The sequence below is a fragment of the Chelon labrosus genome (genome assembly GCF_963514085.1).
Source record: "Chelon labrosus genome assembly, chromosome: 21".
NCBI lineage: Eukaryota > Metazoa > Chordata > Actinopteri > Mugiliformes > Mugilidae > Chelon > Chelon labrosus.
Genome location: NC_140354.1, coordinates 1,314,160 through 1,340,983, shown reverse-complemented (window position 1 = coordinate 1,340,983; position 26,824 = coordinate 1,314,160). Strand labels below are relative to the sequence as shown.

General features: G+C 40.5%; 1 protein-coding gene across 1 annotated transcript; it reads right to left on the bottom strand.

Moving 5' to 3' along the window:
- Positions 1-1,031: 1,031 nt before the first annotated feature.
- Positions 1,032-26,332, bottom strand: radil2a (Ras association and DIL domains 2a). The gene is made up of 16 exons (XM_084569895.1): positions 25,472-26,332; positions 24,201-24,527; positions 23,446-23,681; positions 21,454-21,782; positions 18,684-19,367; positions 18,508-18,545; positions 17,231-17,400; positions 16,980-17,092; positions 14,226-14,445; positions 13,669-13,841; positions 9,497-9,641; positions 8,272-8,453; positions 7,786-8,164; positions 3,877-3,998; positions 3,117-3,256; positions 1,032-2,700 (listed from the first exon to the last, which is right to left on the bottom strand). The coding sequence occupies exons 1-16, from the start codon at positions 25,597-25,599 to the stop codon at positions 2,598-2,600; spliced, it is 3,489 nt and encodes a 1,162-aa protein (XP_084426021.1). The 5' UTR covers positions 25,600-26,332; the 3' UTR covers positions 1,032-2,597.
- Between the last annotated feature and the right edge of the window lie 492 nt (positions 26,333-26,824).

Genomic DNA, 26,824 nt, shown 5'->3' with positions numbered 1-26,824 from the left:
GATGCCCAAAATTACAACTTCAGGACATGAGAAACCTCAGCAGCTTTGTAAACGCAGCGTGACCTTTAGCTGGCATGCAGACAGGTGCTGTTGCCTTTTTTGACCTGGCTGCTGTAACTGTTTTTCTGTGTGAATAAATAATGTTTTTGCAGCTACACAAACCTGACAACGCCAATGAAGTTGTTTTGTTTAGACAATTAAAATATTCACTGATCAGCTGCCCAGCCCTACATGAGAGGGACTTACTGGTTCCAGAGTTTTTTCACTTTTTCCTGTCATCTAGCAGCAGGTTCATCCGTCTGAACGTCAGACTGATCCACTTTGACTTGATTGCGGCTCATCCAGGAAACTTTGAGGTGGTTTTATCGAGCAGCAGCAGAGTCTGTAGTCTGATTAGTCAGATCCAGGACAGTGTTGGGATCCAGACCTCCAGACTGGAGGTTTTTAGGAACAGGGTGCCCACAGAGGAGGAATGCCTGCTGCCGGAGAGCTCCCTGGAGGAGTGTGGCTTCAAGGGGGGGCCAGAGGGAAGTCCCCCAGAGGTCACTGTGTACTACGACTACAGTCTCCTGTTTACAGACTGTCCAGTCCTCAACTGTGACCACTACTTCAGGCTGAAGCCAGACTCTGCTGCCAGGAGGAATGGACGCTGTCTTTAAATGACACAACTGTCTGCTTGGCATGTTTCTGATTTTAAATGGAGTTGAACACCAAGCAGAAATGTATGCCTGCAGCCTAACCATAAAGATACTACAATGAACAATCAGGAATATTCAAAGGTCTTAAAGAGTATTTATGTCAGAAAGCTGCAGGGAGCTTCACACTCAGCACCTTGTGGCCTGTTTTCACTTGAATTACAGACTCAGGGGTGTAATTTAAGCCAGACTGTGCAAATCTTTACACAAACATGAAGCAGCGTTTTTAATCAGTGGCCTCAGGGGGGCCACTGAGGCTGATGTATGCCATGCTGGAGTCAGTGGAAAGTGCCTGGCTAGTGGAAACCACTGAGAGGCTATAAAAAGCGGCCACTAAAGCGTGCCATGCAGTCGACACACCCAGCAGCTTCCCCACTGCTCCAACCAGCTTCAACTCCACCCTGCTGCTGAATGTGTGTTAACAGGAACAGACGGACATAAGAGCATGGTTTTCAAAGTCAAAATAATATTTATTCCATAGGTTCAAAAATACTGCGCAATATAAATATTACAAAACAGAACACTTAGCATAACTTTAACACTGTTTACACGGAGGATGAAAACACAGACATATGATCTCTGCAGCAGTTTGTTGTATGTAAAATATCCTCTGTTGTCCCTCATGTATTAGCTGCTTCCAGATGAGAGGCCTGAACATGTTTTATGAATTGTCAGCTTTCATTCATTAAATCTGCTGTACATAGAAATGTACTATGTGTGAAGCAGAGGAAGAAATAACACGCTTTGTTCTTCATATTTTCATATGTACAGTGGAATATATTTTATATAAAACTATATAAAGTGTGTTGTTTTAGAAAGTCATGAGCCATATTATTGTCATTAGAAAGAACATGTATGAGTAATTTCCAGACGAAATGCCCCAATACGTATATTCTTGAAACCAGTTTTACAATAAACTAAATATGTTTTGGTTTTAGACAATAATTCTGCCCTGTACTTTTTTTGTGCAAAATGTGGTACATTTCTCACTAAGAAAGCTTAATCAATAGTCATCAGTTGCATTCCTCCTTGTGATAACGATTAACTGATTTAAATTATCTGGAATGGTCATGGTAACATGAAAGCATTCATTTCTGTTTAATCGTATTGCGGTTAGCTGTTTTTGACCTTTTGATACTGTCAGCTCTCTTAGGTGCCTCCATTTTTGAATGACTGGAAAATCTCTAGGGCGAAACATTTGTTTGACATCTGAGGCTTCAGGATACAAGTTAAAAAAAAACAAAGACACCTAGTTTTTTAAACGTTGAAAAATTAACACAATGCCACAAATTTGTATTTTGTGGTATTACAACAGCATGCCTGTTCTGAATCCATTTTTTTTTTTTTTATATAGTTAGACATCTGAGTAAGTAGGAAATTGAACACTTAGCTTTTCCTCTAGCAGACTAAATGACTGGGTGAGATGGTTTTTCTTTTCAGTTTCACAGTTTTTTTTAAATAACCATAATTTAAAGATGAGTTTCAAAATAATTCCAGTTGAAGCCAGACATGACTGATTCCCAGCGCAGCTTGACGATGTTCTTTAGCCAGAAAACTGTGTATTCAGACACTGAGATTGCCACAGTTGCTTATTTTCTCCTTCTGGCTTATGAGTGCAGAGCAGATTTTGTAGATTGTTTATAGGCCAAAGAGAAGCTGGAACAGCAAAAACAAGCTTCTGAAAACTCTGCCAGAAAAACGCCCACAGTCTGTGTTTGCAGCGGCTTTGGTTGATTGTCTCAGTGTTCTTGACAGACAAAAATAGAGTTGTTCCACAGCAGTTTTCCTTTGGTTGAGGAACCCATCCTATGAGAAATAATGATTTTGGATGCTCCAGGCATTAAGAACCTCATGTCTTCCAGTATTCCCAATTGCACTTGATCGTCCACCATCCCCCTTCCTTCAGAATTTAGTCGTAGCTGAGGCCTTACTGCTTGTTTTTGAGTCGATTTTGGCTACCAGCAGCTTGAGAGAGTCTCCTGATGATCGAATCAGCTCCCTCCCGCTAAAATGAACACCAACACAACAACAAGCGGTGAGACTGGAGAGGTATTAATCTCACCTGCATATAAGTTTAAAACCCCTATTTCTATTATTTCTAATCAGACTTAGATTTATTTGTGCAACGCTGTCTGTCCTTCATGTCTATTACAGACTATATACTGTCACTTCACCAAGTTTAAAATCACATCCAGATCAGCATGTTTAAAAAAAAATCTAACAGCTGTTATGTCCCTAAATGTCTCTTGGAACTGCTCTAAATCTGTAGTTCTCCTTTGGCTGTGATGAGAGTCAATTCCAATGTAAAAGTTGATGAATGATGACGTTTTCTGCTCACTAAGGACTTTTTTAGTGCTCTGAAATGCTTCCTTAATAAAGTGCAGGCAATTATCTGTGAACATGTGTGTGCTTTATACTCACACATTATATTCCATCCCAACGAGGCTGATACCATTCACAGCCAGGATACGATCGCCCGTTCTCAGTTTCTGACACTTGGCAGCTGGTGAGTCAGGAACCACTGACTTCACATAAATGCCACTCATTCTCAGCGGTGTTTTCTGTATAAAGAGAAAACAAGAGACAACAATCTGATTATTAGGAGATATGAAGGGATTATGGTGACGTACAAAGGATGATGAGCTAGCTGAATATCAGTACGATGGTGCGTCCACTGCTTTGGTCCAGACTCTTACCACTTACACGTGAATGGTTCCCAGATGACTGCGTCTTTTCCAACTACTGTATGGTTTGCTGTAGATATTTATTGTAAGCTTCTTAGAGGATGTATTGTAATAACTTTGGTTTTGGACTAAAAATCTGCAAGTTTTGGTATTATCATCAGTGTCTGCTGAATTTGATGTTAACTTGTTGATAAACGAAAAACACCAGTGTAATACTGCTATTGAGCAGTACTCATTAACAAACCATATTACCTCTTGTCCATTAGATCAGACTCAGATATTCAGTCGGAGCATTTGATGTGATTAAATGTTAATAGTTGCAGTGTGCTGAGTTAAAGTCCCTGCAGTTTACAGTCTAATCTGATTAGTGTTTTTCATGAGGTCTCAGCAGCTACACAGGCATTTTTGTAGGTGCCCAGATTAGCACACAGATGAGAACTGTAAGTGTGCTGTAAATACTTGGATCAGTGTTATGAAAGACTACAGTGCGTTCGTACCGTTCCATCTACGAGTGCCAGCCCGAGTCCATGAGGCCCTCTGTGAAGCTCCACCGCGAACACTTCCTCTGTGTCTTCTTCTACTTCCACATCTCCTGTCTTCTTCTCAGCACTTGCACTAGCTAAAGAAACACACAGAGAAACACATCAGATCACAGAAAAGGTCAAATCTGTTAGCATTCATATTAGAAGAATATTAGAATTTGAATACGGATTTAGAATGCAGCATGTTGGAATTGTCATTAGGTAGCCTGTTTGCATTTAACTCACAGAACAGAAGAGATAATTTGATTTTTGACTTCAGGAGTAGTGCACAGTCACAGAAGACTGAGAATAAAAATATATAACGCTGTGTTTCAATATGAGCTGCAACTACAAATGAGGCAGATTTAGATGGGAGGTCTGGTTTATGTGAACACTGACATACATATAATGAGGCAAATGAAATAATGGCAGCAGCAAAATATAAACAGGCTTCCCAAGTTTTGGTCTTTAAGTTCCAGAGTGTTTAGAAAAAAGTTCAATGTTAGCTTCAGTGACTTCTGATGCAGCTTGCACATTTGGAGGCAGCTCATGATCAAATAAAAGGGTTGCTCAGAGTCTGATAAAGAAGAGGAGCTGATGATCTGAATCTATTATTATTTTAGATATTTAACTCATTAAACAAATGTTAAACTATCAAACAGACTGTAGGCAGGTTAACATTTCTCGTCTTCCTCTGCCTGATGTGTGTCGTCCTGTCATAACGACAGAAACAGTAGCCCCCCCCCCCAACAAAAAAAAATCCCGTTCCCACCCGTGCAGCTCCACCCCTCCTCCCCTCCATCTTTTCCCAGCATGCAGCATGTCTGCCCCCCACGCAGGACCTGCCCCGAACAATGCCGTAGCCGATTAAGATTCCACGCACCAACCCAGCTGTAAATTCCCATGACGGATCGGCCACTGCTCTTTTCTCTCCTGACATCACCACCTCTCTGTAACTCCTGGGCCCAGATTAAAGGATTACCAAACTTTGAAAATAACATTAGATGCTAGCCAAAATCACAGAGGTAGAAGAAAGTTGAGGCCATTTAACATTCTTTTACTTGTTCCATGATAGAAACTCATTTTTAAAATTAATTCATTTATGAGGTTGGTTTCAATTATGATAAAAAGTGAGATGCTTTAAAAGCAAAAAAATACAGTAGATTTTCTGTTAACATTTTAGAATAGTTCAGTTTTCTAATCATAATGTTACAGTTAAATATTCTAGATTTACAAGCATTTCTTAAGGTGGTAATTATATTACTGATTAATCATAAAAAAAGGAAAATGTGTACCTTATTTTTCTTGATCAGTGGTCTAAATCTCATATATCTCAAATATTTATTCAATATGTTGACAGAAAGTGAAAAGCATATTTTATATTCTTTCAAATATTCCACCAAATAAATGAAGATTCTTAGTTTCACATCTACGTAAAAGCATCAACTGTGCAGATTAACCTATGTAATTACCTCCTAGTACAAATATACAGTCAGAGAATGTGCCAGATGGCTTGGTTCCAATGTAATCCCCAAAGCGTTTAAGCAAATTACTTTTGATAAAAGCATTAAGAGAGAAAATACAAAGAAACAAGTGACCAATGAGAGTAAAGACATCTGATTAAGATCAACAAAATCCTGCAGCTTAAACTGCTTCTGTAGGAGCACTGCCATACTTGGGGGGGTTGGGGGCGCATTAGCACAGGTCAAACCAAAATCACATGTGAAGAAAAGTGTTTTTGAAGGTCTGGGTCAGATCTGAGTGTGTCAGAGTTGGACCAAACAGAACTGTTAGATACAGCACTTCCTTTAAAGACTGACATCTAAGATATTTTAAAATAAGTAACTAATCAGCCTATACTGTACATATATTGTATAGTTTTGACTTGTTGGAGAAAATCCTCAGTCTAAGTTTGATTTATATCTCTGCAGAGGTAACACCCACAATTTTTGTGTTCTCCAGTGATTACATTTTTCCGCTCAGACTAACAATGTGGGTTTTGTACCATGCTGTGATTTGAACCAGGATGGCTGTGGAAAGCTAAAGCTAGCTAGACTCTCTCCTCTCTGTAATGCAGGGCACACAGAACACTTAAGGCAAATGTAATACCTGTATTCATTTATTTATGGCTTGAAGACGACTTATATAAATATAATATTTAGGTCTAAGATATTGAATGTTTTAGATTGTCATTAAGACTGCTCAATACAAACACATGATATTCATCTGGTTTTATATTTTAGGTTCAAGGTTCTAAAGATATTAAAGATGTTAGACTAGGGATAGGTTTATGGGGGAGGAGGTTGAAACTGACTTTAAAAGATGCACAGTCAAACTACAAGGTTTCCTCTTGATAGGAAATGGTAGTGTAAAGGGTAAGACAAAGTATGGCTGAAATGGACACAGATCTGTAAGAATACACTGATCAGACATAACATTATGACCACCTCCCTAATATTGTGTAGGTCTCCCTAGTGCCTCCAAAACAGTTGTGACTCATCAGAGAATGGACATGGGCCTTCTAAGGATGTGGTGTGGTGTCTGTTGTTAGTGGGGGCCTTTGGGTCCTAAGGGTTGAGGGGAGGGGCCTCTGTAGATTATCCCACAGATACTTGATCAGTTTGATTTCGGGAATTTGGAGGCCAGGTCAAAACCTAGCACATTGATACATTCCTCTCTGATACATTGTCACAAGATAGTATTATTTACATCTCCTTTCAGTGGTTTTAATGTTTTGGCTGCTCATGCTGTTTTTGCATCAGACTATTAACAAACTGATCAGACCTATGAGCACTTAACAAACATTAATGTGATAAGAAGTAACTGGTTTTTAAACCACATTTGAGCAAAAATTCTTTGAGGGTGTACTTCACTTTTTTAGTTTAGTCTTTCTGCAGAAATGGTGAGGGCAGGGTGTACTGCAACTAATGTGGGTGTAGCGCTGGCTATTAAAAATGAGTCAGACGCTGCTAGTGGAAACACAGTGGATATGTCCAAAATGTTAAACATAGCAGTATCATTTTACTTTAAGGATGATAGATAATTTTCTCTGCAACTCCCTCTTACTCCTACAGATGACCTCATGACGGAGGCGTCTATAAACAATAGGGGTGGGAGAGGAAGCACTCCTTCCTTTGCACAGTGAGCCCACCCTGAGCAGCCTTCCACTTGAAATTCCTGACTTCAGGAGTCAGTAAAAGATGAAGGGAGTAAGATGAAGGCACTCCACCTCTTTTATGTTGGGGCACCTGGAACTGCCAGGGACAAATATGCAGCCAGTCCACAAGGTCAAGTCTCTAAATACTTTACTTAATAAGTCAGAGGAAGTAAATGAGATTTAGGGAGGAATGAGTGCTGGTGATCTCATTCCAGACGTTGGTAACTGGGGACCAGGTTGGGGCTGAAGGGGCAGGGCTGTGTGTCATTTGAATGAAAACCTGCTGTGTGAAAGTGAAGCCGTGAATGGGCCTTTTCAGATGCTGCCGGCTTGTCATCATGTGTGGTGGCAGTGTGGTTTACTCTTAGTTACTTGGTTTCAGTGCACATTCTTATCCTTCGTTATCATCTGCTTCGGTCAGGGTTCATTTAAGGTCTTTCAGCTGTAAGTGTGGCTTTAAAATACCACTAAAGCACTGGTGAAGCCAGATAATGAATATGGTTAATCTGGTACAGAAACTTGAAAATTATTTTCATTACTGATTACTAATTACTTAAGTTACTTACTGAATTGATCCATTAATTGTTTTGGTGATAAAGTAGTGAAACCTGCCTCTTACAATGCCCTAGAAAGTACTTGCAGTGCTTTACCAGTATCTAATAATTAAAGCAGTCTGAGGAAAAATTATCATATTGTGCATATCTTTTCAAACTTTTGCCTTTAGTTACCTTTCTTTAGCTGGCGAACGCCCTCCTGCAGATCAGCCTCCAGCTCAGCCAGCTCCATACCTTGTGGGGTGTTGGGCGGCGTGAGCAGGCAGGACGGGTCAAGCGCCAGGCTCTTGTGGTAGCCCATGTCGGCCTGTCCAGGGAGTGTGTTCTGCAGCTCCAGGCTCTTCAGCTTCTGGGTCAGGACTGCCTCACAGCTGCTCAGGTCACCATGAGATCCTCGGGTGTGAGTTGACTCTGCAGATGAGGTCCGGTTCAGGTCTGCCTCAGAATAGGGACACACGGCCACGTCAGAGACCCCCTGATGGGTTGGGTCCTGGAGGACTCTGACGGAGGGTGAGGTCGCAGACTGGTTGTCTGTGGTGTTTTCACTGAGAGCCTGAGTTTTAGCAATATAAAGTTAATCAATAGCAGACGAAGAAACATCAAAGTGTGCCACTGACTTTTAGTTATGTTGTTGAGCTATGGGGTCACAGCGCTCGTTACCTGTTCCTCCACACTGGACTCGGCTTGGGTTTCACTGCAGGAGAGCCGGCGAATGAATTCCTGTAGATGGCCGAGCTGTTCAAACAGAGCCGGCTCCACGATGGGTTTACTGAGCTCCAAGTGAAATGTGTTGCTGGGCAGGATGAGCGGCGGGTGGCTGTCGAAGCTCTCCAGGATGTCGGCTGTAGATAAAAGGAAGAGGGAAAGGCCTGTTATCATCCATCACAAACAACCTGATGTTAATTACAGCTTGAAATTAAGTGAAGTGGTCAATTTAAGTAAAGCTGCTGTATTTGGGTTAACACCTAATTAAGTGTAATAAATAAAGTACACTAGAGGTGCTGCTACTTCAGCTGGGTCAAACATGAGCGACTGCTGGATCAGTCGCTCATGTTTGACCCAGCAGGGTGTGGAAAATCTGACCGAAGTAAGAGGTGAATATAGTTGAGAGTGAGGTGGTGGCTGTGCCGCTGGGAGAGGTAACTGTGAAATGAAGCTGAAGGACTACTCTAGAGGAAAACTCACTTTAAGCTGGTTAAATTTGTTAACACAATCTCTGTTACAGGTCATTGTCTGTAGTTAAGTGACGTCTCTCTCCACAGTAAACTTGAGCAACATGGACTACATTTCTGCCAGCTGTTGTTTCGGCAACACTGCAATTTCGTCTGAGCTACAGAGCAGCGCTCTCGTTTAATATATTAGACTTGTTGCGTTCTCTGTTATTTATTGTGAAGTCTTGTGCAGTCATGCATGCCTGGTGTCAAGTTTGAACATGCAAGCTACCACACACAATAGGTTGTCTTGATTCCTGCTGAACAAGGAATCTAGTTACTGCGGTTTACTGTAAACAAGGTGACGGGGTGGAAAGGACAGCTCAGAAAATGCTTTGGTAAAAAGCCAATTTTATGATGAAACATTTACAGTACACATATATGGATGTTGTAGACAACCTTAGAAATAAATTGTGATTTATTTTTATGTAGGTATACAGTATGTACAAGCTGAACTGATGACAACAAACGATGAGAGAGACAGGAATGTCTTGTTACTTTCACAATCAATTAATCTGCTAATTATTTTGCATGTTATGCATTTCGACTTACCAAAACCCAATGGGACATCTTCAAATGAATTAATATTAAATTTACACTCAGATGTGGCAAAAAATATTCAAACGGTTAAAAATATTTAACTCTTAACAAAGGCCTTGGTCAGTGTTGCTCACCTGTCCTGACGGCGTCCTCTGCATCATCCGGTGATGGGCTCCATCCGGTGGGGCAGGCCTTACCAGAGCTGTACTCCTGCAGCATATGGTGAAGCTGTGCAGGTTTCAGAGCAGCATACTCAGTCCTGAGAGAAGACCAGGAAGCCTGGACAAACATAAAACGACAATGAAAACACATAATAATTAGAGGCATAAAGCAAACTTATTCTGCACCTCTTCATAACCCAAGTTTACCAGTCTATATTTTTATTCAGTCGATATTTTTATTTTTATTCTCATTTTTTTTATTTTATTTTTTTTATATTCTATTTCTCTATCGGTGTACATTACACTTATATCGCTTACCTTGTGTGCAACTACTGTTTACTGTAGTAACTACTGTTTAATGTAGTACTTATATATTTTCTTACTACTGGCTGCAGGTACAACAGTACATTTCACTGTGCATTGTGCTATGTATAACTGTGCATGTGACAAATAAAACCTATCTATCTATCTATCTATCTATAATCTTAAAATGCAGAAATGTAAAAGCCCTCCACCAATGGTTTAAGCTCTTTGTCGCCGTGGAGAGAATGACAGTTAGGCAGAAACCAGTACTTCCTCGTGAAACTTGTTTCCACATAAGCAACAGTAATTTCTACTCTCTCATTCACATGTAACTACTTTAAAGCAATTCTATGATGTATAAACTGTTTTTGTCCCTGTCACCCAAGAGCCAACTGTGGTAACTAAGCCTCATCGGAAAAAAGTTCTCAGACTGATTTTTCATACTTATGAATACAGTAGCACTTGAAGTGTCCCTCTCGTCTCACTGTAACTTTCTTTGTGTTTATTTTCCACTCCAATAAAAGAAGAGTGTTGGATTACATTCAAGTATCACTCATTAACACGTCTTCCTTGTTCTATACACTGTGAGAAGTGCTTTTCATTTTCTTTCCGCTCAGCCTCTCAGGTTGCTGTAAAAAATCTTTATCAATAAATGGCATTATTTCCTTACAGCAGGTCTCACTCAACCACACTTGAGAAAGACAATATTTAATCTAATGATGGTTATGGCGAATAGCTCAAGGATAAGGAAACAGGTGAGTCACTCGCCAGTGCCATTCATGTGACTATTGCAAGAGAAACATTACATAGTTCATTCAGTCTGTTTCCAATTGAATTGGTGGAAGTAAGACTTAGCCCAGACATGCCGGGGCCACAATAGAGACCATAAGCTAAATATTGTCGGGTCCCTGCCCTCCTGTGTTACACACAGACACCACTCTGTGCTCAACAGAAGGTGTATTTTAACTTTTACTTTGTAGAAGTAGGTAGATGTTTGTTATGTCTGAGATTTTATGTTTGACAGTTATATTATCCTAAAATAACTACCTAGATGTTGCATTCTGCAAACTGTTGGCAAAACAAGCAACGCCACATCCCTCTGGTATAATTTACTAGCGAGCCACTTCTGTTCTTAAAAGCCCGGAACTCCAGATGGAAAACTAAAAATCTATCAAGGGTGTGTGCTCTTTGGTAGCAGCCACAAAGTGACCTCATGCCATGGGGAGGGATATATAAAACCAGCAGCTTCTTAGCAACCATCCAATCCCACGACCAGATGAGACAGGGCCCTCAAAAGCTGTGTAACGGCTAGTCTGGTGTTGTGACTGCGAGCCATACAGTGAAAACAGGCGTCAACTTAAAAAATCTAGACCTCATATTTAACCCGGTTCCCACTAACACAGAGAAGGAATTTCAACTTTAAATGAGTTGTGTGATCAGATCCAGAACCTTAATTATAACATATTTTATTCTCTATCAGTACTGCAACTGCAACTGAGTGCCTAAAATGACTTACATTTAACTGAAAGTAATGGAAAACAATTTAGCCATGCAGTATCTAAAAGTAGTTAGTCACAACTGAAATTAAATTTAATAAAGTGTATGCATCGTAAAAGCTAGCTACGAGTAATATGTAATAAAAGATAAATGGTTGAAAACAGTCCAAAGTAAAAAGATACATGTGTGGCATAACTAAAGTAGCTAAAGTAATGGATGCATTTTGTTAATGTGTAGGTCAGCACTAAGGAATGGATAAGCTGTCTGAACAGCTGAAGTTTAAAGTAACAAATAAATACGTGTTGGGTTAGCCAAAAATAACCGATAAACAGCTGAAATAGTTAGCTAAAAATACCAGACAACAGTTACGTCATAATAAGAAAATAGCTGAAATAACTCGCTGTGAAGGGTAAATAGTAACAGTAACTAGGTGTAGCTCAGTGTAATGAATAACAGACAGTTAATATGACTTTATATTTTTAATATAGTTTATAGTTGTATAAAATATTTTTATTTCTAGTTACTTTCTATTTTTTATATAGTTTTTGTATAGACGATTAGCACGGGTTAACTTAACACAGTTATATATTTATTTTCTATGCAAATGTTTAATTCCTCTGCACATTTTTTAACTTTCAGAGTTTTAACTCCTCCACATATTTAATTTCTCTGTACATATTTAAATTCTATGCAAATGTTTAATTTTACTACATATGTTTAATTTCTTTGATTTTTCTGTACACATTTAAATTTACATTTATCTCAGGTCAATTTCAGCGTATGGTTACTGTGTTATAAGTTAACTCTAATGTATGTTCAATGTATGTTACTGCTACTGGATGCTTGAATTTCCTTCGGGATCAATAAAGTATCTATCTATCTATCTATCTATCTATCTAATATAGTTAATTCTTTGAATTAACAATTAGCTTAAAAAAAAAATCAGGTGAAAGAGCTGGAATTCACAGGTAAATATTTGTATTTCTATTTAACATAGCATGTGAATAACAGTTTATAGCCCTTCTATAGGAACAACATTTGACTGGTGGAGATAAAACAGTCATTCAGCTCATGTGATGTGCCTACGTGCGACAAAAAAAGTCAGAAACAGCAGAACTGATGTTAAAAGGCTTTTCTGGAAATCTTGTGACCTCAGGCTGCACATGAAGGTGTAAATATAAACTCCTAAGCCACCCACCCCTCCATCCCAATCTCATCAATCTGCCTCTCTGTCCTTAAGTAATGTCCCTTCAATTTACAGTAATCCCTCACTGAGTTACGTCCCACATCAGCATGCTGTTTAATAAATACTGCACATTACTCTAAACCCACATGTTTACCAAAGCTGACAAAGGATTAAATCTGGAAGACTTGTTTTTCATTCACACTGCATAAAGCATACAATACATCAAAAACATTCAACAGGTTTAACATTCAACACACATCGTGCTTCCAGATGTCATACACCTGTGAATCTATTTTTATAGGTCTAGATAACCTTTTGTGTAAGCTTTGTGCTCCTTATGTCATTCCTGGGTGATTTCATTTGCTGGTTTCCCATAATGACTCAATGTTTAGTAACAAGCCAGGTGAGAGCTCAGCTTCCTGCTGAGGTATAAAATGTAAACAAGATCTGAATGGGTAACTACGAGAATGGTGTGCTTAAGGAAGGATTAAGTGTTAAGTTGGCAAGCTACCACAGCACAGAAATGGCATAGCACAAGCAGAAGTAAATGTACACAGGGACAAAGCATTGTATCCCTGAACATACACTGAAATGGAGGCTGTAAAAGTCCTGTAAAAGTTATGCTGCGTTTACTCTAACGTCTTTCTTTGTCTTTAAACAGTATAATGGTATTCAAGCTCTTAAAGCTGAATAAACAGAATCTGAGCTCATAATACATTACATATTACTCTGGCTAACAGGATACACTCCACCATGATGTCATAATTTAAACATTTTAGTGTGTTTACTTAATCTGTTCCTGCGGCTATTTTGTCATATCTAATCAGTGTGAATGGAAGCAGGAGAGTTTAAGAGTATCTGTTTTCAAGGGCACTATAACAATAAATCAATAACAAGCTTCTACTAACAATACTTTTGTCAGCTTTTATGGTTACAGTTATTGATACGTATTTAACTACAGCAGTGGAAAGATTTAAATGAAGTTTAAATTTCCCAAAGATATTCAGTTTCACCTAATATATGAACATACAAAACTAAAACAGTCGTACTGACACCTTTAAGACAATGAAAACATTCAGGCGTAAAAATGACTCAGCTATCGAGGCAACACCCGCCCAGAGTAAGACAAACAGGAAAGGAGAAACGGATGTCCTCTGACCTGCAGAAGGGTTTCTTTGGGTGTGGCCAGCAGATTGACAGCAGCAGAAAGTTTCTGGAAGAACTCGGAGGCCAAATCGCTCAGACCGATGCTCTGGATCCAGTCCATCAGCAGGTCCAGGTTGGCCCGGATCTGCACACCTCGGGACCACTGGTAGAATCCAGCAACAGATCCTGAACAACCGACCAGTATTAAATTAGAGAAATGTTGAGCATAATGTTGGTGTGCCATTTACTTCTAAAGCACAACAATTAATTAATGTTCTTTTAAAATTAAGATGGCACAATTTAAAGTTTGAGCATATAAAGACAAGGTCTGATTTAGGAGATGTAATATTATTTCCCACTGTCACCATCTTAGTTCAGCTTTGCTGGAAAGCTAAGTGACGATAGGGGGTGGTGACAATGTCATTAGTCTTGCAGGAATGTAAACATGGGAGTCTTTGTCATATTTAACATCAATTCATTCATCCAATAGTTTTTGAGAAGAAAATGAAAAGACAGGCAACAGACAAAATCTTAAAACTGTTAATTTTCAAAGCCAAGTTGAGATCTCACCTCTCTCCATTAGAGCGTTGAACAGCGAAGCATTGATGAAGAAGAAAAGGTAGGCACAGAGTTGCAGCGAGATGTCTGGATGCACCTGGAAGGCCGTGAGAAGCTTAAGCGCCTCCTTCAGCACCTCCAGGATGCCACCAAGCCCGTCAGGTACTCGTAGCTGACCGCTCTCTGAGAACGGGTTCCCATCCAGTAGACCAGGCAGGGCTGAATACATGCTCTGTGGAAAGAGTGGTGACACTTAACATCACTGTTGGATGCTGTACAGAGTACTGATATGGACCTCTTGATACTCTCTTATACCAGGGTACTACGTAGTGGAAATGAGACTCAGTTATAAGGCTGATACTGGATGTTAATGCTGAGTGTTAATACAAAAACACAACTTCCCTGCCCCCTTGCAAGATTACTGATTTTACTATATTGTACAGAGCAATAAAGTTACACAGAGAAATATCTTTCTCTTATTTAGTGCTGCTGTGTACTAGACATAATTGCATTTTGACTGAAAGAGAGGAAGGCCTTCACAGTGTGTACAGTAAATGTTGTAGGAAATTTGCAAAACAAAGAGCACTACTTAACATTTGTCACGTGAAAGCTCTGTGTCTTCTTTCAGTTCTCAATAGCTCAGAAATGCACCTATGCAAATTTAAAAATGACGGAGGGTAATGTGTTTTTCGGGGAAAGAAGGAATTTTTTTCAGTATGGCTTAGTATAGATAAAGTCCTGCAAACAGTGCAGAATCTTGCAAGCTGTTTTACTTAACACACTTTACTGTCAGCTCTTATCACTGCTGCCCCTCCTGACACAGTTCTCCCATTGTTTCATGCATTACATCAACCACTATGACTAAGATAATGACCTCAACCTAAATGAAAGAGGTCATGATGGTCACAATAACCCTGCATGCCTGAGGCTACCGGTCAGCTGATAGCTTACAGTGAAGCTCTGCAGATCTACAGGTGATGATCATTTTTTTTGGAGACAGAGGGTGAAGGATTTTTTACAGACATAAAGGCGGTAAACAGTATTTAAAACACCCTTTGTGTATTCAGAGCTAGTTGCCCTTCCTCTTGTTCTATTTGGTTTCCACATCAAGTTCTGTTCAAACTAAAATAATAAATACTCAGAATGAGGAGAATAAGAGGTGAAGAAATTGTGTCTGGACATTATGAACCTTCAGTCACATTACACAGGAAATTAACAGAAAGACCTTTTTCACCCCCTCCCTTCCTTTCCTGTTTTGGGTGTTTCTCTCATGACAGCCAGTCTTCCTCAGCAAGAAACAAATTTTCCAGTAGACGCAAAATACATAGAGATATGACACAGTATTAACACATGACTGTTCCTGCTTCCTGGTCATACATACACTGTCCAGAGTGGTGGTGTTTCTGCTGTTAATGTCCTTAAAATCCGACACATACTTAAGGCTTACTGTACAAAGATACTCTATATGGTATAGTTTATCCCCTCGATGTGCTGTGATGTCAGCTGGATTCAGCATGAACCAGACAGAGCAGTTTTACAACATGGAAAAGTCACATAAACTCAAACTGGGAGTGTCCTGTTAGGCCTGTAAAACAGCAGACTAAACTGTTGTCATCCATATGCGCAAAAGCAATGCCAGACATATACTACAATGAATTTTCATACTTTGAAAAACAGATCAAAGTCTGTCTCTAGTTTCATCTTCTGTGGTTTTCCTAAGGGGCTCCCTCTTAGACTCATTTTAATTTCAATTACATATGCTCTCACTGATGTTTGCTGTTTAAGAATACATTTTCCCTTTCCATTTCTATGCAGACAGTCAGGAGATACAAAATTGTAGTTTGTAAAAAATAATCTATACTCTGTCTACAGTCTCCCGATGATGGGAAATGTTGGATAGACAAACATTTTCTCCAGATAAAGGAGAACTCCATAATATATGTGTTTTCTGTGGCAATTCTCTTATGCATTTGACTCCAGTTCTCTTTTCTTATTTTGACACAAATAAATATACCCATTTGCAAAAGCATCTTCCACATTAGGTCAAAAGAGAAAATAAAACCTGTCCTTCTGAGACATTGGCACTGCCTTATAAGTCTTGTATTAATGCAACTCAGAAGGTCATCTAAAAACCATTTACTGCTACTACCTGTCTTAGTTTTGATTTGGAAAGTGAGACACAACTTGTAAAATGAGCTAAAGTCTATTTAAAAAAAAAATTGATTAATGAGTCAGTTTGCAAAAAACAAAGACTGAGTTAAACTCTGATGCGAGTTCATTACGTACAATTAGCTATAACTAAAGCAGTTTTTGTATAGTGCTTGTGAAGCAAGGAGGTTGTTTTTTATACTGGCCGTACAGTACAACTGTTTGCCTATTTTTTGTCTGTTTTGAATTCCTCTGTAGATCCCTTGGTCAGCACCTGTTGTTTTAAAAAATCTCTCCCAATCAAAATCTCTGGTTTTGTTATTCAACAAGCCACGGTAACCTTGAGAGACAAGATTGTCTGTGTTTATATTCCTGCCAGTGGAAAAGACACCCTGCTCACTATCTCACCAGCCTTTCCTGACTGAGAGTTTGTGTTTCCATTCTGTTATTGTGCTTTCTGTCTGGACTACGCTCAATGAAAACAGAATGTGGTCTTCACACAGTCCAATTTCCTGCTTCACATGTGACCGACAGTCAGGTTGTACAGGTCAGAGAGGATGTAAAACAAGTTGATGTCATTATTGTCTGTAGTTTCTATATGAATGTGTAGAAGCCAACCTTTGTTAGATAGTAGACAGACTGCTGAAAAGTGAACATGATGACTTCCTCCAGGACTGTCATGGCTTCCTCACAGGCTGTCCGAGTAGATGGCATTTCAGAGTCCAGCAGACCTGGAAGAACATACAAAAAGACATCTTATTAATACACACGCACATGCACACACCCGCACCCGCACACCCACACCCACACACACACACACACACACACACACTACAGGTCAGATAGTAACAGGCTGAAACAATAACCACCTTCATCGTCCAGTCCATGCCTCCAGGGCAGCAGCTGAGGAACGTCATGCTGGATAAAGTGCAGCAGTTCGATGGAGTTGGCCATCCACAACACCAATGGCTGCAGACCTGGAATCAGCTCTTTCATGCTGAGCTGCTGAAGATGCTCAGACTGCCCGTCACTGGAGTTCCTGATGTAAAAGCACAACATTAAACCGATTACTACTTTGATAACCAGTCACCTCAAAACACTTATTATTGTTATTTCAAGATCTGTTATTCCTAAATCTCAGTCCCATGTTTTGTTATTTTGTAACATAGCTATCTGTATATTTATACTATGTTATTGCTGTATGTCTGATGTTCTATTTTAAGCGTGCAGAGTCTTTTTTATGACAAGAACTATTACAACAATACATCGATCAGGCATAACATTATGACCACCTTCCTAATATTGTAGGTCTCACTTGTGCCTCCAAATAGTTCTGACTCATCAGATAATGGGTGAGGGTGTCTGGTAACAGAATGTTGTTACTGGGGGCCTTTGGGTCCTATGGGTTGAGGGGAGGGGTCTCTGTGAATCATCCCACAGAAACTTCACTGGTAATTAGTCCGAAAAATTAATATATGTGAGATAGTGGCAAAAAAAAAGAAGAAAAATTCAAATTTCGGTTTCAGATTTTTACCTTTCAAGACAATACTTACTGTGAAAATGACAGTTGGCGCCGTACTTTTTCCCATACTGTCTAAATATAACCATCCCTATATTTCACGTCTGAAATGCTGCAACTGATTTCTGACCGCTGAATCAGTCAGCAATCCTTAGTCATTTTGAACATAAAAAGGAACTTCCCTCTATAGTTCTGCAAATCAGCCAAATGTTATGCAGTTAACCATAGCAACTCTCCACTACCTTTTATGAAGCCACGTTTTTGCTTTTCCCACGATAACATGTCAAAATGTCTTGTTATGTATTACACTTGGAAGTCCCTTATTCTCCAGTTTGCTCTTCTTGAAACCCACAACTCTGAATGAGACTGTAAACCCTTGATAACTTTCCTTATCAGCAAATAAAATGGAATTCAGCCACACGGATGATAAAGCCAGCTTTGTGATTATGAGAAAACAATCAGCTGTGTCCTGGATGTGTGGGAAATGTTCTCTTTGCACAACCAGTTTAAGGAACCTCCTTGTTTTCTGGAGAAACATGAAGTTTTATTCAGCAATACTGCGGGTGTCAGGTGACATATATGGTCGCAGCAGTGGCTGGCCATTGTCACATATTTCTATCTACTCACGTTTCTGGCTGGATTGCTGCAAGTTCCTTTGTTTTCTCCTGAAAAGGAAGAAATATAAATAAGATATCTATTTCAAAATCTATTTGTGTGTGTTATCAATAAACACTTGATTGCATTTAAGGGGATTGTAGTGCTGAATACACAGAGATTAGTGCTGTGTAGAGTTTCATCCTTACCCACATAACTAGCTGGATCTGACTGGCTATCCGGAGCAGCAACTGCCTTAAGTGTGTCAGCTCAAAGGTGGAGGCTGAGTGCTGAATACAAAGGCTCAGCAGGAAAGCAGGCGTCAACTTTGGTTCGTTCCCACTGGGGTCCAATATGTCCATAATCTCCTGCAGCACCCTTTCCTCCTGATCCAGCTCATAGCTCAGCGAAGCCTCTGTGCCTTCCAGGTCTCTCCAACGAGGAGGTGAAGGCTTCCTTTTTATGACAATAGAGGAGCCACATGACAAACAAGAAGACATCTTTGAGTTAGAGTTCGGGCAAAGCCTGGTCATCCAAGGTGGGGGATTGACTGATCCTGGTGAACTGGTAGGATCCTTAAACATGAATAAGTAGTGTTTCCCCAAGCCAACCAAATCTCCTGGATTCAGTTCTACCTCCTCTTTAAGAACGAAACCATTTCGGGTCACAGGAGCACCATGGAGTGGCTTCAGCATTGTCAATGTCTTTTTGAGCTCTCCTGTGGAGGTTTGGTTGTTAGAGTCCAGGCGTCTGACGCAACAGTGCTGTGGCAATACATCGGGAGCAAACAGAAGAATGTCCACCTTTAATCTTTCCTCATCTTCTCCGTTACAATGCTCCCTGCAGCAGCCAAAGATGGTGGTGGTCCCACTCATCAAGTAGATGACAAAATCCTGCAAAAACAATTTTTTTTAAATACAATTATAATTGTACAGCTTAAACCCATGAATATGCAGTTTATTATCATGTAATATAAAATAATCTCACAGTTTATTAGGTGGAACTAATAATCAGACAATTCATCTTTTAATCTATGATAATCTAAAGAAATACCCATCAACATTTCCCATAATACCCTAGGATATTTGTTTTCCAGTGATATCAAACAAGAAAACAACCAATTCTCGCAGAAGACGCTACAAGCCATAAAATGTCTTTAATGAATGATACATTTTTTGCCAGTCTCTTAAACTTTCCTTTAATCACACTTTCTCAAAGTAAACACTGGTTTCAAACGACAGACAGCAAGCAGGATGTGACTGATTGTCTTGTGTAACATTTTGGACATGAACCAGGAGTGTGCGTGTCAACAGCAGCAGGATCAGTTAGTGAAAATACAACCTGAACTGGCAGAGTGAGGTGAGACAAGAATGGCAGGGCTTATTGGTGAGACGTCAGTGATGTCCGTGACCTCAGGGTCACCACATATGACTGAGCCAGGCAAAGAGTATCTTCTGTGCTAGTCACAGCCAAGCAGCCTCATCCCATTCCTAAAAATACTTGCTGTTGTAACTACAGACTTGTAATGTTTAAGTATTTAAGCCCTGTGTGTTGTCTTTATTTACTGTATAGCTGTATATCCCTAATTTATTTCCGTTTCTCCAGTTAATGTGTGTCAACATAGTTGCCAATAACAAACCTAAACACCAGCTTTCATTCCCGTTTCATGACCAGTGTTACACCTGACCTGTTCCTTTGATTTGGCCCATTGTTGTAGAGTAAGTTTAGCCATGCCACAGCTCTCAGCTTGCTACAAGTATCCTGCACAGTCAGCATTCTCCACCAAGGAGAAAAACATTGCAAGAAAGCGCTTCCTGTTCCTGGCAATGGGCTGAGCTAAAGCCACCGCCTGCCTCACTGGTTTATAGTGCAAAATGAGCTGTGTAAACAAGCGATTCAAACTGCATCACACACCAACAGGCATGATGATATCTTAGAAATAAGGTTTAGTTTAAAACCCAGCGCACTGGTATGTTGATTACAGCACAGCAGTTAAAGTGTTTATATACTCTGAGAATAGCTTCAGTGTAGTAATCAGGGTTATCTCCATGTTTTGCAAAACGTCCTGAGCAGGTTTACTTCTGACTGAATGGTGAACACTCTGTCCTTTGTCCTTTACTGGGTAAATGATGACAAACAACCCGTCCTGTTTGGAAGCCTGAACAGGATCACCTGGTCCTTACACACCTCTGCAGTTCTACTCAAGAGTCACTCTGAGAAAACCAGTGAATGTTTTCTCGTCTTCTGTCCTGTTATAACACAAGTGGCCAAAGCCAGACCCCCTGACTCTTGGATTTTCTCCTTGAGGTTCTTAACACAAGCTCCTCAATCCAACACTCATGTACTTGTTTCCATCTTGTCTCATAAAAGCTTGTGTAAGTCTCTGTCTGTTTACACATTGCGAGGAGATGCTCAAGGATCTTGTGAGGTCCAAACAAAGCCAATTTTCAAGTTCACTGCACATGTTTAAACATGAGACTAATCTGAGGAACTCTTCATTTAAACATGCTATTTGTGCCATGTGAGCTGATGGCTGTCTTCTATTACAGAACGTTATTCCAATTAGACAACGATTAATATATTTCTCCACTATGATATATCCAAGTTTGTTGCCCAACAGTAGATGCACCGCTGACCACATGACATAATAATATTGTTAAAGTTACTTAGCTAGATAGTAGGCCAGTTGAAGAGAAGAGAAGTGAAGTTGACCCTGTAAATTATGTGCACCCATTCCATTGTGGGGAATAGGACGACTCATATCATAATGAATGATGAAGGAATTAGCATCAGTGAAGAGGCTTTTAATAAAGAACAGGCTAAGTGTATTTTGTGGACAGCTGCCCGCACCAGTGGCCTGAGAATACCCCCAATACCCCCAACTCATAAACTGTTCTTTACAGTATTTAATGTTTCATCTGGAAATCTAGTACAAGTGACATACTTGATAAGATGACCAATAATTCCTCTTTCATTCACCTGTCTGTGGCTGTAGCCCTGCAGCAGGAGAAAGTAAGGGAAGTCAAAAGGTGGGTGGATGGAGTACTGGGTGGTGTTGTCATCGCTACTCTCCGTCTCCTCCTTCTCCATCCCGAGCCGCAGCACCTCCTTGTCAGCCTCGGCTTCGGGATCCTCTCCGAGTGCATTCTGTTGGGCGCGGCTGGCTTCCTTTCCCATTGTGGACAGATCCATCTCACTCAAGCTCCTCCAGATCCCAAGTCCGTCCGCGTCCTCTCCACTGCTGTCCACAAACAGGGAAGTAACTCTGGAGCGGCTCTTCTGTAGCTTACGAGCCTGAGCATTGATACCTGGATCCACAAGGACACAGTGTGTTACTGAATGTGTGTAGACAGCCACTGTTTACTATGTGAAAAATTAAATGCTGCATATTCATGACGATAGAGAGCCACGACTCACAGTGACTGACCTACACAGCAAACGATATGTCGGAAGAAGAGAGTAATAACATCGGAAAACATGTACTTACTACAAATGTTACAAAATCCATACATAAATATGTAAAAGAGTGGAACTAAATAATGTTTTGATTGAAAAATTTCTTTCTGCTGGTTGACTGATCCGTTCAGCTGTACACTGTCTACCATTGTTTAAGCCCAGGCCAGGCAAAACAGGAGAAGGACAAGTTAGGTTTATAAAATGTTTCCAGTGACCAGAATTCCCCCTTAAATCACCCTGGTCAACCAAACCAACTCCAAAATTCAATGCACTGGCGCCAATTCAAATGCAACATAACCAGAGGAAAACGGGGAAATGTGCAGAGAAAGTGAGATGTGGCTGCCTCTATCTGATACCAACAGAGGGTCTGTCGGCCTGACATAACACAAACACTATTCAGTTCATTTGGAGCCATTAAGCACACTGGAATGCCCAAAGAGCCTGGCTTCACACCCGGTGTTCTGCTGTTCTTATCAGCTGTGGAAATGGGTGTTTTCCACATTGTTCAGCACCACAGTGACAGACTGGGCTCTGTGCCTAAAAACCCATAGAGGTAAAGAGTAGTTTTCCCGGTCGGTGAGAGGAAAAAGAGGAGGAAGAGAAGGAAGAGGTGGAAGAGGAGGAGGAGGCGGGTGAATGACAGACCCATGAGAACTACTGCAAGGTCTGACTGACGCAGGCCTCTGAATACTGGTATTTCAGGCAGCTTTTGAGAACGTGCCATAAAATATTATTCTGTACATGGAGGATACAGCAGCAAGTTAACTTAGCTTAGCAGAAACACTGAAAACAGGACAAAACAGCTACCCTGATTCAGAAGGACTCTTCCTGTAAACAATGTGTTATGGGAAAATTAACTTGAACACGAGACCTTTATCTCTAGTTGAGATATTGAATTAACTTTAAAACAATTATATCAAATTGTGCAGTAGGTATCAGGAAGGAGGCTTCAAGATATCAGCTGTACCAAGACCAGTATCAACAAAGCAGTCTGCTGGTCCAGTGCAGATGAGGACCACAGCGAACTAGTGCCAAAGTCAACAGGGCAGTAGAGTTCCCAGTGTGCAGGAAGTGAGCTCTGATAGAAAGAATAACATTGCAGTGAGAGGCCACAATGTGGCAGCTACAGGCTCGGTGGGAAGAGCTGCCCAGTGCCTTGATGGTTCGTGGGGACCTGTTGGGCCCTTGAAATAAAACAAAGATAAGAGCGGGACCGCTCTGACCTCCTCTATCCCTCACTGCAGCTTTTGTTTCCTCCTGACCTCTCTCACATGCCTGCCATGTCTCCTGTTCTAGCTGGTGATAAGCTGGACAATGAAGGCTGTTAGCCTGCAATAAGACTAAAAGGATAAAAGCTTCCCATGCAGACTGAGTGATTGATTACACAGCCATAAGGATGTTGGGGTCGCTAAGTATCTACATAAAGGAAGATGGCACAGTCTTAGATCTTTGAAAAAGACAAGAAATAAGTTCAACCTACATGTTCAACTCTTTTGAGTTAGCTGACATGTATACCTGCTGTAATTGTGTCTCTGTCCTTTAAACTTTGCTCCTGGACGCTCGCTCGCAACTGGATTTCAAATCGTCTGGAGAAGCCTTCCTTGGGTTTCCAAAGTGACTGCAGGACAAGGGGCCTCTCGTTGTCACCCACCACCCTGAAGCACTCCCTCTTCCACTGGTTATCAGTGCCCGTCTGGCCAATCACGTCACACAGCACATAGTCGTTGGTGTCCTCTTTTTCCAGACAGTACCTGAACAGCAAAAGCAGAAAGGAGGACTGTGAGAGTAGGAGATGGAAAGTAACTGTTCTGTAAGCCCACAGGTTTTAGGCCTGGAGCTACTTTACCTACTAGTTGTCCTAAATGTATCTGCTAGCATGGCTCAAGATTCTTAAGCATTATTTTTTACCATGTGCCTTACCATTTAGTTTATAAATATAAAATTTACATTTGTGAAAATAGTGAAAAACAACGTAAAACACAATTTGAGAAAGCCCCATTGATGTCTTCAGACTGCTTGTTTTCCCAACCAATCATCCAAAATCCAAAGATATTCAACGTACAGTTGCATAAAACAGATAAAAGCACAAAATCCTCTCATCTTTCAAACTAATTTTAGACATTTATACCTAATAAACAGCTAACTTGTGCAGTCAACATGATGAAAATTCTACAAGTTGTTTAGGGTCTCCTGACCCTCAATTTCTTTGGATTTAATCTTGTCGTAAGTAGCCTATCCAACACATGTCAGCACCATCTGATACCTCTCACCTCTCTAAGGCCTCCTTCACCAGCTCCTTTGCACTGGATTGAGTGGTGGCCAGCACACTCTTGTAGTTGGTCCCTTGACAGATGTCGCTCCCAAATATCTTCAGGATGCCAGGGACAGAGATTTGGCTGGACAGCTCAGCCGGGTCGTCAGCAGCCTGGAGGCTCCCACTGCCCGCCGCCTGGACGCGGCGTCCGCCATCCCGCAGGTTGGGGCTGTGGTTAAAAACTGTTGAAAGCCTGTTGTTGTGGCGGCGGATTTTGCTCTTGGCCGGCTGCCGGACACCGACGGTCTCAGTGGAGCGGACAGCGCTGTCAGAGTTGTTGGACCTGAGACGAGACATATTCACAGCTGCAATTTTTCCTTGTGATTTTTTTTCTCAATAGAATATGGAAATATTTTATGGCAGTGTGTGCATCATCACATTGGCTATTTCATAATGCACTTTACCATTTTGTTTAGTAATATTAAATATACATTTCTGAAAATAATGAAAAACAATATAAAACACTGATCCAAAACAGACAGGTTTTCTATTTGAGAACGTCCCAGAAAATGACCAAACAATCATCAGAATAAGAGATTAACTCATGCTGGAGTGGCCAATATTTTGATTGTTGCAGTTAGATAGATAGATAGATAGACAGACAGAGAACTTTACTGATCCCTTTGGGAGGTTTCCGCAGGGAAATTGACATCTCCATCGCACACAGCACTGTCGGACATGTACAAGAATTCAATAAAGACGAGTGAATAACCCCCAAATACCCAACACCCCAAAAAAGATTATAAATAAGTATTGTGTGTTAATAGGAAACAAAACAACCAGGCTTACTACTACTATATCTGTACTTATTTGAAGGGCAGAACCCCCAAGTTCCAGTCATTAAGTGGGTTTCCATGGTTTTCTCTGTGCTACGCATGACACATGGAAATCAAAAGCTATCTTCAGTCTTAAGTTACACAAAGAAAAGTTGATTTCCAGAATCTGATGGGTCGTTTTTGGAGTCTGTAATTAATAACTAGTCTTATTTAGCAATTATAAGTAACTATATATACATAGCAATAATTAATTAGAAAGGGTTTGTAGCACACTATATACTATCATAACTTTATGTTGCTGTATGAACATATGAAAATATAGTAAAACAATATTAGTGCCATTGCGTCTACGTAAAACAACATTACAGAGCGGCATATACGATGTATTTAAAAGCTAATATGCTCAAAAGTAATTAAAGCAAAGTGCAGTCATTAAGTATAATGGACTTACTGGACAGATCCATTGCTGGGTTTCCTCCCCAGTTTGGCCAGGCGCCTCTTGGGAGAGCGGATGAGTAAACCCACCGGGAAGTTGAGGGCTTGTTTATTTACGTGGCTGCTTCTCTCCTCCGAAATCATTATTGTTTTTAGATTTTACATAAACGCAACAAAACTAGCAAGACAGGAGAAATGTCCAGAAGAGAGCATTCTTCGTAGCTAGCCAGCTAACCTTGAAGACAAGTTTTCAGGAGAAGTTTCTTTTTCTTTTTCTTTTTTAATTAAGCAAAATAAGTTTAAAGAGCGTCTTTACATCCAGTAGTCGAAATGTGTGACCGTTATTAGAAAAGCTAGCTTGGTGAGAGATTGGACATTCCCACACAAGTTTAGAGAAAACCGAAAGAGCGCCGGTAGTTTCAAACTTCTAAACCAGATTTACTGAAAAATTTATTCCGAATTGAAAAGAATCCTCTGCGGAAAAGGTAGAAACGTTTGTCCAATTTTGAGAGGAAGCGGCTGGAAAACGAGTGAATCCCGGTCCATGGTAAATCCCGTTAGATCCGTCGGTCGGGAGCGCAGAGTGGACTGAATGAATCAACCTGCTGCTGGACCTGTGCTGGACGTACGAGCACGAGCGGGCCACCACGCACAGCGACGTCATAACAACGTCTCGCGCAAGCACGGCAAAGGAGGCGGGGCAAATCACACAAAAAATCGTTCTGTCTCACACACAGCATACCTCAATATCTGTCATGCAAATCATGCAATCAATGAGAGACGCCGAGATCGAAAAGTGGCAAATTGCACCACACTGATGAAGTTCCCGGCAGACTGACACGTTGTATCTATGTTTTTGAGTTTACAGTCTGAATATTTGTGTCTTGCAGATGAGAATTTGTAAAAAAAATCACACAAAGAGAATAGACAACGTAAAATAACTCTTAAAAATAACAAAAGGAACGTACAGTTAGTTTGACAACACGCCATTTGTAAGATTCTTTAATAATACTAACATTGTTTTGGAACGGCATCAGAATCCACTTGTTAAATGTGCATATACTGCCACCTTTTGGCAAATAAGGGACACTGCCTCTGCAGTTTTACACCAGCGTAGTACTGTGAACGTAGTACTACTTTAGCAGTTCACAATAACAAAACCTCGAGGTCGATCCCAATCATAACGGTGCCGTCAAGAAACCGCTTGTGCTACAGTCAGTGGTGCTACCATGATTGCAAACTGTTATTTATTCAAAGTATGTAAGGTGAATTAAAAAAAAATAATACATTATGTAGCTATACTCAGAGCCGGCCCAAGGCATAAGCGAACTAAGCACCTGCTTAGGGGCCCGCGGCCAGTAGGGGGCCC

Coding starts and splice junctions, on each gene's coding strand:
- radil2a (XM_084569895.1), bottom strand. CDS start 25,599: ATGATTTCGGAGGAGAGAAGCAGCCACGTAAATAAACAAGCCCTCAAC. Junction 13,842..14,225: donor CAACGCTCTAATGGAGAGAG/GTGAGATCTCAA, acceptor TCGGTTGTTCAG/GATCTGTTGCTGGATTCTAC. Junction 3,999..7,785: donor CGTTCGCCAGCTAAAGAAAG/GTAACTAAAGGC, acceptor GTGTTTCTTTAG/CTAGTGCAAGTGCTGAGAAG.